At 30.5% G+C, this 15,728-nt stretch overlaps 1 protein-coding gene across 1 annotated transcript; it reads right to left on the bottom strand.

Annotated features, from left to right (window-relative positions):
• Window positions 1–2,493: 2,493 nt before the first annotated feature.
• LOC110606342 (LRR receptor-like serine/threonine-protein kinase RGI5) lies at window positions 2,494–6,673 on the bottom strand. Its single transcript, XM_021745099.2, has 2 exons — window positions 3,216–6,673; window positions 2,494–3,111 (listed from the first exon to the last, which is right to left on the bottom strand). Exons 1-2 carry the CDS (start codon window positions 6,076–6,078, stop codon window positions 2,729–2,731), a joined length of 3,246 nt encoding a protein of 1,081 aa, XP_021600791.1. The 5' UTR covers window positions 6,079–6,673; the 3' UTR covers window positions 2,494–2,728.
• Between the last annotated feature and the right edge of the window lie 9,055 nt (window positions 6,674–15,728).

The raw sequence follows: 15,728 nt of genomic DNA, 5'->3' as shown, positions 1-15,728 counted from the left end.
TTTTCACTCTCTTATAGTCTTATTACATACATTCTCATTGTTAACTAATACAACTGTCTTTAATATGGGAGTTAATGATGCCTAATTCCCAGTGGATTTTATGAATCTCTTTTGCAATTCCTAGTCCAGTGAGTTGAATAGGCAGCTATTCTCTGATTTGGTCTTTGATGCTTTTTTGGTAGTGTTGTTATGCATCTCAAAGCAATCTTAATTTTAGAATGCAATGAATTTTTTGCAGCAACAATCAGATGTGCATAAAAACCATGAATTCTCAGCTGTAATTATACTTTTTGGCAAGATGCTTGAGCTGCTCAAATTTCTTTATATAGGAAGGACAAATTCTGAGCCATGATTACTATCCTTGTATATTTGTCGTTAGCAAGTGAATTTGATTCAGCACCTGTTTTGAGTTTGGAAATCTAAAATCCATTGAATTTGACAAAATCCATTAAATTAAAACTACGGATTTCAATTTCATGGATTTTTACAATTTTATTCTTTTTGTAGAGGAAAGCTATGGATTTGAAGGGTATTTTTGAAATAAAAGAATGATTTAAAGAATCTCTTATTCATTAAAATGAGGGATTTCACAAAAAAGGTAGTGGTTTTGCTTATGGTGGGGGTGAGGGGGGGGGGGGGTGTGGATTTGAAATGCTTGTCGCCAATGTATTTGTGGAGGTTTCGCACTTTGGGAAATGTTTGGTCACTGATTCGGAGCTTAGGGCAGATTTTGAGGGCCTGCGGAGCGTTATGGTTGAGTGTGATAGCTCATGTATGGCTGTGCTAATTCAAGGCAGTGATGTGGCACTTAGTAGCTTACATTCTTTAGTGACTTCTTCTCAGCAGTTGCTCCCTTCAAATTGAGAGATTCGAGTATGTCACCCTTATGTTTAAGCTAATTTTTGCATGGATTGGTTGGCTAATTTTGTGACTTCTCTGTTCTTCTGTTTCTGTTGGAAATTAATGTTTGGTGGATTCTCCTCGTAGTCTTCCCTTCTAGCTTTTACTTGATACTAGTGGATATGTCCTATGCTCGAAATTGCCTTGTGTAGTTTGCCATGACCTTTTGCTCGCCCCTGCAAACAAAAAGGGGTAATATTACTCTCACCACCTTGGTGGGTTTTCAAAATGATATATTCTGAGGGATCGTGGTTGATGATGGATCTTCAACAATGCATGGATTTTGGCATATTTTCTACTAACGAAAAAAATGGAACTGAATGAAATCCATGGACTGGTTGAATTTCCTCATGCATGTATTCTCAATCCAAACATTTCAGATTTTATCTTCTTGCGGATATTATCTACTTTTAGGCTCCTGTCAAAAAGGATTTTCCCAATATTTATTTTTTACCTGCAATCAGGACTGTGCTAGTGATATTAGGATTTAACTTGGATTTCAGATTCCATTACCATTCAACTCATTTTGTTAGTTGATTACAGCTGAACCCACAATTGACCTTTTAATGTTCTTCCCAATCTTGATATGGAATTGGGGTTTGGATGTCTTCCCAACCTTGATAATTTGTGTAATTGATCTTTTAGTTAGGTTGAGGTTCTAAAACTCTCTACTATTGAAGAGTGATATTGCAGTTTAGTGGCATATGATGTGCCTGAGTCTGACCATTTAATTTTAGAAAATTCTAGCTGTTATGCTGAAGCTGTGGGTCTCTGAAGATCTGTTTTCTGTCTTCACGCTGTATTAAAGGGATAATTATATGATTTCATGGCGTAAAGTGTGCACTTAGCCACACAAATGCACTAGGAGCAGACCTAAGATGAGACCTAAAAGACACTGGTTGCTGAAAGTGTGCCTATGGAATTTTATCTTGAGAAAAGTACATAGATTCTCACGTAGTGGGCATGGGCTGTCTGGCTTCTGTTCCCCTTTGCAGCTTCTCTGTAGAGTCAGGTCACCTCCCCATTGTGGAGGCCCCATTACCAGCATAAATGACTGTGATGTCCCCCTCTCTTCCCCAGGCCTAGTTTCAGTTTGGAATTGGCAGTTGGATCTAATTTATAGATTGAATCGGAATTGACCTGATTTGTAAACAGTAAAAAAATGATTTTGATTTTTTATAGTTTCATTTTAATTTTAAAGTGATTATGTTATGGCCTGTTTGTCTGTCTGCTTATTGAGTTGTGACGGAATATTAAAAAGGATCATGGAGCCATTGAAGAATAATGAAGACAGGGGAGCAAATCCTTTGCTTATTGAGTCATGGCCTGTTTGTCTGTCTGCTTTTATCCTGCATTATGGAGCCTACATGCAATATGTGCACAGGGGAAGTTGTCTTCCCTTCTGAGTTTTAGCAGCATCTCCACTCCTGCTAATGGGTTCAAACATCTTTTTTTTTTCAGTTTACTAAAACCAACCAATTTGTAAGCTGAAATTTTGGAAAAGTTGAACTGAAGAATAAAGTTCAAATTGTATCTATTGGAAGAGCTCTAAATTACTGAAAATTCTGCCTGGTGTTAAATTGGCACAAAAGAGAAACGAATAGACAATAGAAAATTATAATAATTAAAATAAGAAGCATAAAGCAATTCAACCAAATTGATGTTTTCTAAAACTGTACAAAGAAACCCAAGACCTTCATCTCTTCCTCTTATCATTTTTCTCAACAATTGCACTCTTTTTTCTCCTTGGGTAGAAAAGAACAATCAATCATTGATGTCCTTGGAAGAAATAAAATTACAAAAAAAGAAAAAAAGGGAAAACTTTATTTCAACTTTGATTTGATGACTGTTTTATTAGAGGTTGAGATGTTTTTCCCCATTCTTCTGGTGGGCTCTTCACCTCCGTTAACAATGCCACTACTTCCTTCATGGTTGGCCTCTCAACTGGTGAAGAGTTGACACAAAACATTGCAATCCCAAGTGTTTGAAGCATTTCCTGAACCATTTGATCTGGTAAACCTTGAAGCTTTGAATCTAGTATTGAAATAGCTGGTTCAAAACTTCCCATCTTTCTCTTTACCCATTCAACTATGTGCAGCCCATCTCCAACTTGAGATTCCACAGCACCGCGGCCACTTAGAATCTCTAGCAGCACCACTCCATAGCTGTAAACATCACTCTTTTCTGTTATGTTCATGCTGTATCCATACTCTGCAAAGAATGGTCATGGAAATTAATTAGAAATAAGACTAAGTGTTACAGAAATCACTTGATTAATCTTGAAAATAAGAGCATAGGAACATCCAAATACTTGCCTGGTGCAATGTAACCATAAGATCCAGCAACTCTGGAAATGGCTTGATGATAGTTTGGAGAGTTCATCAGCTTGGCCAGGCCAAAGTCTGCTAGATAAGCCTCAAACTTGGAATCTAGTAGGATGTTGTTGCATTTGATATCTCTATGAAGAATTGCAGGCACACAATCATGATGGAGGTAGGCGAGACCTTGAGCTGATCCTACTGCAATCTTGTACCTTGTTTCCCAATCCACATTTCTATTCCCTTGCAAAAGCTGTTGCAGATTACCATTTGGAATGTAGTTGTAGAGGAGGAGTTTCACATTCTTATTGGAACAGTAGCCCAAGAGCTTGACAATATTTCGATGTCGAACGCGTTCCAGGATTTGAATCTCTGCTTCAAATGAATCCACTGCTTCTTCGTCTCGTTTTGCTTTCCAAAGCTTTTTTACTGCAATCAACTCCCCATTGGGCATTTCAGCTTTGTAGACAACACCAGAACAGCCTTTCCCAATTATATTTTCATCTCTCAAACACTCTAAGATGTTATCAATGGAGAAGTTGAGCTTCTGAAATGGAATAAAAGTCCAGGGATAAGAGAAATCTTTATCCACTGATGAAGAAGCCAATGCTCCTGAAGTTTTCTCCATTATATACTTATGGTTCCGACCAAGTAAAATCCAGGAAGCAAGAACTGCCATGATTACTGAAGCCAGAATCACAGAAATCAATGCTACAGTTTTGGCTGATTTCAGTCCATTTCTTCTGATAACTCTTGATGTACAAATAGAACCATCCGTGGATTCGCAAAGATTTCGGTTCTGAAGGTATGAATTCGAAGACAGAGTTCTGAAAAATGGCGTTACAGGAATAGGACCTGAAAAGTTGTTATAAGAGATATTAAGCAAAGTGAGACTAGTAAGAGAACCAAGAACCTTAATCTTTCCATAAAGCAAATTATGAGAAAGATCAATTGATTGTAACTGGGTCAAACTCGACATTGTCTCAGGGAGTTCTCCAGTAAATGTATTTGAGCTCAAGTCTAAACTGATAGTTAAGCTTGTCAAGTAACCAATTTCTGGTGGGATAGGGCCAGAGAAGCTGTTGTAGCTCAAATCAAGCAGAGTTAGCTTTTGCAGATTCTTAATGGATCTTGGAATAGAACCTGATAGCAGATTATTGTTGAGAATCAGCTTGTTCAAGAAACTGAAGTTTCCAAAACTCAATGGAATTTCACCTGTGAAACTGTTTCTGCTAAGATCAAGCTGCTCCAAATTCACTAGCGCCCCTAGCTGAGATGGTATCTCTCCAGTAAAGAGGTTATTGTGCACATCTAAGAGCTCAAGGACTGTGATATTGGCAATCTCAGTCGGGATTTCACCAGAGAAATGATTCATGTACAAATCAAGAAAGACCAAATTCTGCAACTGGCCTATCTCCTTTGGAATCTGACCTGAAAGTTGGTTTTCTCCAAGCCTCAATCTCACCAACGACTGACAGCCTGCAACACTGCGCGGTAACCCTCCGGATATAGAATTCCCTAGAAGCAGAAGCTTGCTCAATTTCTTCAAACCAAAAATCTCATCTGGGATTGTCCCTGTAAGCTTGTTTCTTGAAAGATCAAGAGCATATAATTCAGTGCAGTTTCCAAAAGAGGCTGGTATAGTACCAGAAACTAAGTTTCCCCACACGAAGAAATTTTGCAAATACTTCATTTCCCCAACCTGCCAGGGAATTGCACCTGATAATTGGTTCTTATCAATCTGAAAAGCAGTTAGACTTGTACAATTACTTAACTGCCAGGGAATTGCACCGGTAAATGAATTATCAGACAAGTGAAGCTGCTCAAGAACCACCAACTTCCCTAAATCACCAGGAATTTCTCCAGAAAGGTCATTAGCTGAAGCATCAAGCACAACCAGAGATGAACAATTTGAAATATCAGCTGGGATAGGTCCAGAGAGTGCATTGCCCCATAGAAGCAAGCTAGTAAGTTTCTGCAACTTACCCAGCTGAGGAGGTATGAAACCTGTGAGCTTATTCATGTGCAAATACAAATTCCTCAACTCCGAACACAAACCGAGCTCAGGTGGTATAGAACCAAACACCTCTGTGTCATAAAGAGCTAAAGTTTGAAGATTGAGCAAGTTCCCAAATGTAGGTGGTATCACACCAGAAAGCCCAGTTGCAGCAACTCCAAATGTTGTGAGATTGGTTAATAGTCCTAATTGTGGTGACAACTCTCCAGTTAGATAAGGATTTCCACCCACTCTAAATTCCTGGAGAGAGATTAAAGAACCCAATTGGGCTGGTATTGAGCCATTAAGGAGATTATCTTGCAGGCAAAAAACTTGCAAAGAAGTGAGATTTGCAAGCTGTGGAGGTATTCTACCAGATAATCTATTAGAGTTCAAGTAAAGGAACTGAAGTGAAGAGAGAAGACCAAGTTGCTGAGGTATAGAACCTGTAAGAGAGTTGGAGGAGAGGTCTAAAAGCCTGAGATGAGTGAGTTGGCCAAAAGGAGGAGGGATAGTACCAGAGATATTAGTAGAGGAGAGATTGAGAAGCTGCAGAAAAGTAAGAGCAGAGAGTTCTGAAGGCAATGAAGAAAGATTGAGAAATGTGTCAGGCAGAGATAGAGAAATGACTCTATTTTGAGGAGAACATGTAATGCCTTGCCATGAACATGGAGTTGGGCTTGATGGGTTCCAAGTGGAGAGAACAGAAGACGATGCTTTTGCAGATGGGTCAGCTTCTGAGATAAGAGAAAGAAGAGCTTCTCCATCAGAAGATAGAGAAGCAACAAAAAGTACCAATGTTCTCGGCATCGTTAACATTACCAAGATCAAACAGAACAAGACAGAGTAGCTCAGCTTCTCCATATCAGGACACAAGTTAATGAACTAAGAAAATCTTGGGCTGATAAAAGGGAACTCCTTTTTCTGGTTTGTTTTGGCGGTGGTGATGATGGCGATGGTGGTTGGAGAGGAGGAGGAGGAGCTCCAATATTAGGAGACAAAGTGCATGTGAGAGAGATTTTTGTGGAGAGAAGAATGCTTCAGTTTTACACTAAAAGGTCGGAACCATGCATGTGAACTATTTCAAAAAGCTAACCGCCATTAAATTAGTGGAAGATGTGCTGGATCTAATCAAACCATATCAAGATAGCGGCGGAATAACGTTACCGGAATATCATTAATGGCGGCGACTGGTGGTGTGGGCTTCACTGATGGTGCTGCTGTTGGTGGTTATATAAATACATAGACTGATACTCACTATATGGCAAGCTTTCAAATACATTGTCTGCATATTTTTTACAACTGGTGGCCATGGAGATTTCTTGAATGTTCTCTGGGTTTCTATGGTGGTTGCGGCGTAGGCGGTGGTGGTGGATGTTCTTCGAGTTTATTGCCCTTACTGTGAGCCGGGAAGCAATGCTGCATTTTGTTTTGAAGTGGGGGCAGTAATGAAACGACAAATTTAGCTGCCGCAGTATTTACACGTGTCAACTATAGGGAATGTTTATGTGAGGCGGAACCAAAATTTTTTAGGATATATAAATATAAATATACATATATGATATGGGTTTTTATTTAGAGAATTTTTTGAAAATATATTTTATGAACTAATTTTTTAAAATTTCACATTAATATACTACTGAACAATTTTGTTAAAAATATTATAATTTTAATTTAATTAAATTTAATAATTAATTAATTTTATCGTTAAAAAAAATCATAGAATTTTAAATGGATAATTCGATTTAAAATTAAATTAAATTGAATAAATTAAAAATTAAAATTTTAATATTTTAATATTTTTAAAAATTAAATCGAATTAATTTTAATTAAAAATTAAATTGAATTGATCTAATTCAATTTAATTCGATTAGTTTGAATTTTTAATAAATTTTTTATACTTTATTCTTAATATTTTAAAATTTAATTAAAATATTTTAATTTTAATATAATCTAATTTTTTTATATTATTAAAAATAATATACTATTATTTTTAATCGATTTGATTTTTTTAATTAAAATTAAACTGAATTAAAATAATTAAAATTTTTAAATTAAAAATTAAATTAAATTAAAATAAATAAAAAAATTAAATAAAAAAATTAAATTAAATTAATTAAATTAATTTTTTAATTTAAACCGAATATTTTTAGCTCTCACCTATCCATTTTATTAACCTAAACGGAGGGTGCATAGGGAAATGGAAGATTTTGATGAGAATAGGTGTTGGAGTGATTGGGTAGCTAAGCTTAGGAGATTGTGAAAGGTGAAATTAGGGTAAGCAACCAAATTTCAATGTGTCTTTTTCTGCAGACCTTACCTTTATTATTTGCTTAATGTTTTGTGATTAGGCACCTAAGCTTCGGAGATTGTGAAAACTCAAGTTAGGGGAATTGGGCATTGTGTAATTTTTCTATATATTTTATTATATGCTTATATCAATATATAATTAAAGAATATTAAACAATTATAATAGTTTGAAATAAATTAATTTAATTGTTTGAGTAATTTTGAAGGTAAAAAAAAATACTGTGGATTTTCTAGCCCTAATTTTAAAATATTAAATTACTTGTTTATTATTATAATAATTATTATTATTTTAGGGAGCAATGGTGAAAATTAAGTATTGTAAAGCTGATTTAATTACTGACGACGAGGAAAGGGCGGTGGGCTTGTTTTGGGAGAAGCGTAGGGTAGCGGTGGCTAAAGATAAATCTACAGACTACGAACACAGAGAGAGAGAGATTTGGTTTTCGAATAAATTAAATTTGGGCACATCTTACGATTAGGGTTTATCCATGGCTTCAGATTTCAGGCTCGAGACATATTTATTTAAATTTAATTAATTATAAATTAAGAAATTTTAAACGTATAAATAGGTAAATTCTATAATGAAAAAAATTAAAAATATATAATTTTTAAACTCTTGCTTTAAGCTATTTATTAAGAATATTTTTAGCTCAATGCTTAGTTTCAAAAGAGGGAAAAAAGCTTGATGATAATAATTAACCAAAATAAGAAAAGTCATTGAGTTTGATAAATGTAGCAAATAAATTATATATTTTTAATCACAGTATTAAATCAAATTAAAAAAAGTCACTGAATTTAATAAATTTAATAATATTAATTTTAAGATGTGAAAATTTTTTAATTGATCTAATTTATTATATATTCAAGATACATAGAGTGAATTTTTTTATTCAACCTTTTTAATAATAATTCAGAGATAAATTTAGAGTAAAAAATAAAATTTAATATTTTTTATATTTATTATTTTTAACTAAAATAAATATTTGTAAATGCAAAAATATAAAAATAAAAAATAGAACTAATTTTAAATATTTAAAACTACAAGATAATATTTTTATTCAAAATTTATATTAAAAATTAATATTTTGATAGTCAAGAACTTAGTTTGATTCAAACGTAAAGTTTATGATTTTACTTTGATAAAGATATTGAAATGTATTTTTATTTAAATTTGATAAAAAGTCTAGAAATTAAATTGAACTTCGAAATATTTTATTTATACTATTATAATCAGTATGCTACAATTGATATTTAATTTTTTTATACATTATAAAATTATGTGCGATGTGAAATATATTTAAAATATATAGCATGATAAATAAATAATTGATATTGTTAAAATTAAATTAATAATAATAAAATTAAATTGATGATATGGTCCAACTGTACAGTGATTAATTAAAAAAAAAGAAAGTGTTTATAACTGATATTTAAATTAATAAAAAAAATATATATAATATTTAAAATTTAAAAATAACTATGTAAACAATAATATATATTTACTTTTATGATTATTTTTTTTATATTATAAAAAAAAAATAAATATAATATTTTTTAATAAATTAATGATATGCGGCAGATTCATTAATAGAAAATATGTACTAACTAATTGATCGGAAATTTCTAAACATAACAAAGATTCACTGAATTGTAACTATTTAAGTGTAATTTTTTTATAAAAATTTATTCTAAAATTAAGAGGGTTGAGTCTAATCCAATATCAATAATAATGTAATTTTTTTAAATTAATTTTGGTTATGAAATAAACAAATTATATTGAAATATGAAAAATTACGCTTAAAATATTAAAAATAAAATTAAAATTAAAAAATAATATACATATATAACTGAGAAACGAGAAAACAGGCAGCTGCAGGTAATTAAAATATTGCGAATTAAAAGTCGGTTTGCTTGAAAAAATAATTTATATTTAAAAAATATTTTTTTAATGTTAATTTATTTTTTTTATTTAATTTTAATTTAAAAAATAAAACATATTAATAAATTTATACATAGAAATTAAGATTTTTAAAATGAAAAAATAATTTTATTTTTGAAAAACAGGCTTTAATGATTTTCTACCGAACAAAACGGAGGTGGACTCTTAGGGTGTCTGTTTTGGGTATATTGTGTATAAAATAAATGTATGGAGCCCTCAACCCTATTGAATTAGGATTTGTCTACTTGACAATTTCTTCACTTGGATTTCAAACAAGTTATAAAAACAAAAGCAAGACAACATTAATAACAGACAGAGATCAGGCTAGCTATATAAAAAAATAAAAATTACTGATACTTTAAAATATATATCGAATATAATTTTTAAATTCAACAATTACCAAATTCGTTGAAACAAGGTTTAAGTTTCGATAAAATTCATTTAACAACGCTTTAAACAATACATTTTTAAATAATGATAACTCATTTTTTAATATTTTTTAAGTCTATAAATATAATAATTTTACGTTGTAGAATTGTGTAAAACATCTTGGAACAACTCATGCCCAGGCTCTGATAGCAATTATCATATGCTGTTACCAACTTTTGAAATGCATAATGCAATTTGTAAAAGCCCTATTGATTTCATTGTTGTTGTTGTATGGTGGGAACAGTGGCCTCACAAGAAGCTTTTCCCTGTTTACATGGCATCTCTCATTCGGGTTTATTAATTACGACATCGTATATGCAATAAAAAGTCAGAATGTGAGATGAGAAATCTAAACAAGAATATAGCTCAATCAACACAAACTCGTACCTGGTTCCTGGTTCATCTAATAAAAATAATAAAATATCAATAAATTAAATTAATTATAAATTTAAAATTTAATGGTTAATATAATAATCAAGAAAATTAATTCTAAATATTACTAAAAAAGAACAAAATAAACTCCTAATAATATTAACATTAATTTTTTTTCAAATACTACAATTAAAAAATTGAAAGAAAATATGAGATTGGAAATTTTTTTATAGTTATTTATTAGGAGTAAAATATCAGTTCTATTGCAATTATATTACAATTTCATTATTAATAATAATTTGTTATGATGTTAAATTTTAATTTATATCTAAATATTTTCAAATTTAAATTATAAAATCTCATTTTCTTAAAAATAATTATTTAAAATTATCATTATCGATTAACATTTAAAAAATAATTATTATTTATCATAATAAATATTTAAAAACTTATTTGTTATAAATAATTATTTTAAAATTTTTATAACTAATAATTTTATCAAAATTTTGAAATATAATTTATTAATTTATTCATGAAATTTATCAAAATAAAACCTCAATTTCTAAAATTTCTTTTTACAATAATATAATTTTAATATGTATATATGAATTTAAATAAAGAATCCTCTATTTAATTTAAAATTTTTAAATACTAAGAATATTGTAATAGTTTAATTTCTCTAACTAACTCTTAAAATTAATCTAATAAATAGAAATATTATCTATTTTAAATTTAAATAAAATTTTAAATAATTTATTTTAATAATATAATTCATTATTTAAAATTTTTGTTTCATTAATATTTTAATGTCAATTAATTAAATTTGAATTTATTATTTTTATTTTGTGCTTAAAAATATAAAATAATTATTTTAATAATCTTTCTAATATTTATCTATTTTATGCTTATTTTTTAAAATTTATATTATATAAAATATAAATATGTGATTTATTTTTATTCAAAAAATATTCAGAAATGAATTATTTAAAATTTATTTTATTTTATTAAATAATATTTAATTTACTTGATAAAATTATTTATTTATTCTTATCATAAATTTAAAATAAAGCGGCCAATAAAATATAAAAAAATTATTCATAAATATTCCTAAAAAAATAAAATTTTAATCATAATAAATAGAATATCAAGCCTTACAATGCTATTAAAATATAAAATATTAAATAATATTTATTTATGAGTACAATAATTTTATTTTTATCAATCTATTTCAACCATTGCTAATTTAAATGTTGAGAAAAAAAAGTTAAAGCAAATAAAAAAAAAACAATGAAAGAAAAATAAAAAAATTTAGTAATTTTTTATAAGGAGTAGAGAATGAGTTTCAGTATATTTAAACTGCAATTTATTAGTTAAATTGAATTTAATTTGTTATTTAAAATTTTTTAAATTTAATTTATAAAATCTCATTTTTATAAAAAATAATTATTTACTAATTTTTAATACATATAAAAATAATTATTTTTACAATAATTATCATTTGTAACAATTATCATCATTATCATTTAAAAGAAAATTATTACTTATCATTTATAATTATAATTTATTTTTTTTAAATACTATTTAAAAACATAATTATACTTCATCATAATTATTTTTAAATAAATAATCATTTTCTTATTTTTTTTATTAATTAAATTTATTATTTTTACTTAACATGATTTTTATGAATTATAGAATAACAATAGTAATAATAATATAAAAATAAGAGAGAACTATTATTCAATAAGTTTTATGATAATTATTAATTAGTTGTAGCATTATTTCAATGTTCATTAGTAAAATTATTAACAATTCTAATAAAATTATTAACAATTATTTCAATTATAAATTATCAAAACGCGGTTATTGAAATAAATGATAATTAATTTATTATTATTCTATATTTTTTTAAAATATAAATATAATATTAAATAGATAAATATATTTTCATTAGTTATTAAATAAAATGTTATAAAGATAAATTTAAAATATATAATATTTTTGATAATTCTCTTGTTCTCCTACGATTATCATTTAACTTTCAAGTGCTTTTTTCTACTTACGAATGACCACTTAATCGGTTTTGATTTTTTTCTCTCTAAAAGGTAACTCTTACTTTCATTCCTTTTCCTTGTTTCACGGGATGATGATCTCTTCATCTTCTTCGTCGTCATCTTTTGGTGGAATTTCCCGTTTAAGCTCTTCTTCGGGTAGCCTCATTCGCGCTCCAACTCTCATCGTTCCGTTGAGGGCTGTCCACAATAATGATAGTCTCTTGGTGAATGAAATCATATCCATGCTGACAGAGGGACGTGGACCGTTTGTCTGATCACTACCAGATCTCTCAAGAGTTCTTCCGGTTTACGCTCAAAATCTGAATGTTCACATGAACGACCAGATCTTTGCTAAGGATACAATCATGGTATATGAAGAATAGCTGAAAGTGGATTTTCGGTTCCTGATTTTTCAGCGAAAAAAGTGCCAGAATCTTTTCGACTAGATACCCTCCTCCTTAAAGCATCAGAAAAATAATTTTTTCATCCTAGTTCTGGACTGGAACCTATATGTGGAGCTCAGAAAGGATGGAGTTAACCACGGAGAGATGAGGAAGAGGTCTCAGCAGCCTCAACCGCAGACTTCAAACCCCTCGGAAAATCACTCCCTATACTGCAGAGTAGGGTATTTTTCCTTCCAAATTTTGCTATCCTTTAAACTACTTTACTTTCTCACCTTTTTACTCCATAAATGTATGGTTGGCAAAGGGAAGAATAAGGTATTTTTCCTTCCAAATTTTGCTATCCTTTAAACTACTCTACTTTCTCACCTTTTTACTCCATAAATGTATGGTTGACACGAGTTGCCTGCAAAGGCAAGCTGCCGGAACATCTGGACCTCCTCCAAAATGGGCACGACTCGCATGACTATTTGAGAATGCAATTGCTGTGGGTATTAGTCACTTCGCTTATCGTCAGTGGCATCTAGATCAAATTTTAATGAGTTCGTGGTTTTTTGCTTCTAAGGAATTTTTGTAAAATGTGCTCTAATCGATTTTCAGGGATGCTTCTCTTTTGATTTAGCTTCTCTTTTGATTTAGCTTCTCTTTTGATTTTTTTGGTTGCATATGTTTGTTTTAACATGCGTGTTGCATATGTAGTTTTGCTTATCAGAATTCTCTAATCAGTTTTTAGATAATAATCTTGGAAGCTTCCAGTGTGTGAGCCTAGGTTGATTTAGGTTTTTTACTTTTTTGGCGAAGGATTGAATCTATTGAAATCAAGGAAACATAATGCTTAATACATAATTGACTTGCATCCAAGGATTGCAAATAAAAGACATTATGCAATTTTTTACAAGTCTGCAGCCATATTACAAAATTCTCTCACAAAAGAGAAGGAGATATCAAAAAAACTTTAACTTCCAAGTCAAATATTAGAGACCAAACTAGCAATCGCTAAAGGCACCCGAGAAGATCCTTGAATTGCTTGTATAACATCCAGAGCATCACCCTCAATAATGACCCTATCAAAGCCTTTGTATTTGTTTAGTAAAACTGCTTCCCTATAAGCCCAAGCTTTTGCAAATAAAGGATTAGAAATAGATGGCAGTCGCTTAATGAACTAGCCTAGAAGTTGATTATCTAAATTTCTAGCCAGAGCCGCAGAGGCTCCTGTCGATTCCTTGTTACAACATACTGCATCAAAATTAACTTTGAAGGTATCAACGGGGTGGAGGAGACTAGCTAAGAGGTGAAACCACAAAAGCCCTCTGAGCTTGAATTTGCATATCTTGGGAGGCCAGAAAATCTTCTCAATAGGAGAGGGTAGATTCAATAATCTGTTGGTAGGAGATATCCTCATTTTTGAAGTTGAAGGAGTTCTTTGCCTTTCAAAGATGCCATAAAAGGAAAAAAACTATGTTTGCAAAATCTTTAGTATCTTCTTGATCAAGGAGAGGCAAGAAGAGGCTATTCCAACAGTCCACCATACTATGACTATCAATAAGAGCATATCTCATTCTCAGCAGTGAGTTTACCCATACTGCCGTCGCCTTGGGATAGTGGAGGAACAAGTGCAAAGCAGATTTTATCTCGCCACACCTAGGATAATTTGGAGTAACATGAGAAAGTCTTTTGTGTAACCCTTCATTTACTAGAAATTTATCCTTGAGCAACATCCATAGGAAGATAGCCAATTTTAGATGAAGTTTTAGACTCTAAATCTTTCTCTAGAAGGCTTAATTGGCTATCCCGGTTCTCCTCCCAAATTATTTGCTGCTTTTGACTTGCACACCACAAAGTATCTCAATTTAATAGAATACTCTCATTTCCGGTCATAGTGCCAGAAAATTTTGTCTTCCTATGGAAAAAGGGAAAGCCGAATAGAGCGAATGTTGTTAACTTCCTCTGGAAGGAGTTTCCGTACATTCCATGCTCTTGGATTGCTATCAATCAGATGAGAGACAAGCGAGACTATTAGGCTATGATTTCTTGTTTACATAGTACTGACTCACCATTGCCAATGTGCCACTTATAACCTGTTTCCACAATCCCTTTACCCCACATCAGACTCTACCATCACCAAGAAACTCCATTGCTTTGTATTGCATTGAGAAAAAAATATGACAGGATAATATTTACTTTTGAGAAGACGAGGCATCAGAGTATCAGGTTTAGTAATAAGCTTCCAGCATTGTTTAGCAAATAGAGTTCTATTAAAACGATCAAGATCTCTAAACTTCAAACCACATGTCCATTTCGGATTGGACATTTTTTTCCAACTAATCCGATGCAATTTTCTTTCATTTTCACATTGACCTACCCAAAATTTACCATGAACGAGTTCAACTCCTCGTTGAGAATACTGGGCAATCGAAAACATAACACGGTGTAAGATGATAATGCAGTAGCAACTGACTTAATGAGAGCTTTCTTATTAAGATAGAGTGTTTTTATCGGTTCTATATCTTTCTTAGCTAGTCTCTCTTTAAAGTATATAAAAGCCTTTTTTTTATAATATGCATAAATAGGATGGCAAGTCTAAAAATTGATAATGTATAGGACTTTGTATTTGACTGTTTGATTGGGCTCAGTGTTATTTGCATGGTAAAAAAAAATATTTAATTATAAATATAAATTGATATTAAAAATATTCTTACATGTTAATAATTGTTAAAGTTAAAATACTTGTATGTGATAAGCATTAAGTTTAATCTTAATAATCCAGTGATCTATCCTTAATTAATGGAAAATTTATAATTTAATCCATATGTATTGTGATTATTAATAAATCACTTTTTATATTTTCATAAATTTATTAAAATATATTTATTTTTTTTATTAATAAAATAATATTTTTATTTATTTTTATAATTAAAAATATAACAAAAGATTAAATTATCCCTCGTCTATGTCCTCCATCGATTCTTCTTCTTCATTGATCATTTCTCTTCATTTTCCTTTTTATTC

Source organism: Manihot esculenta, chromosome 18 (assembly GCF_001659605.2).
Source record: "Manihot esculenta cultivar AM560-2 chromosome 18, M.esculenta_v8, whole genome shotgun sequence".
NCBI classification, from domain to species: domain Eukaryota; kingdom Viridiplantae; phylum Streptophyta; class Magnoliopsida; order Malpighiales; family Euphorbiaceae; genus Manihot; species Manihot esculenta.
Note: the sequence above shows the minus strand (reverse complement) of the source record. Positions and strands in the feature narration are given on the sequence as shown.

What these genes read in the sequence shown, in the direction of transcription:
- LOC110606342 (XM_021745099.2), bottom strand. Translation starts at nt 6,078, where the DNA reads ATGGAGAAGCTGAGCTACTCTGTCTTGTTCTGTTTGATCTTGGTAATG. An exon ending in TTATGGTTACATTGCACCAG is followed by an intron (nt 3,112 to 3,215) that starts GCAAGTATTTGG and finishes CATTCTTTGCAG; the next exon opens with AGTATGGATACAGCATGAAC.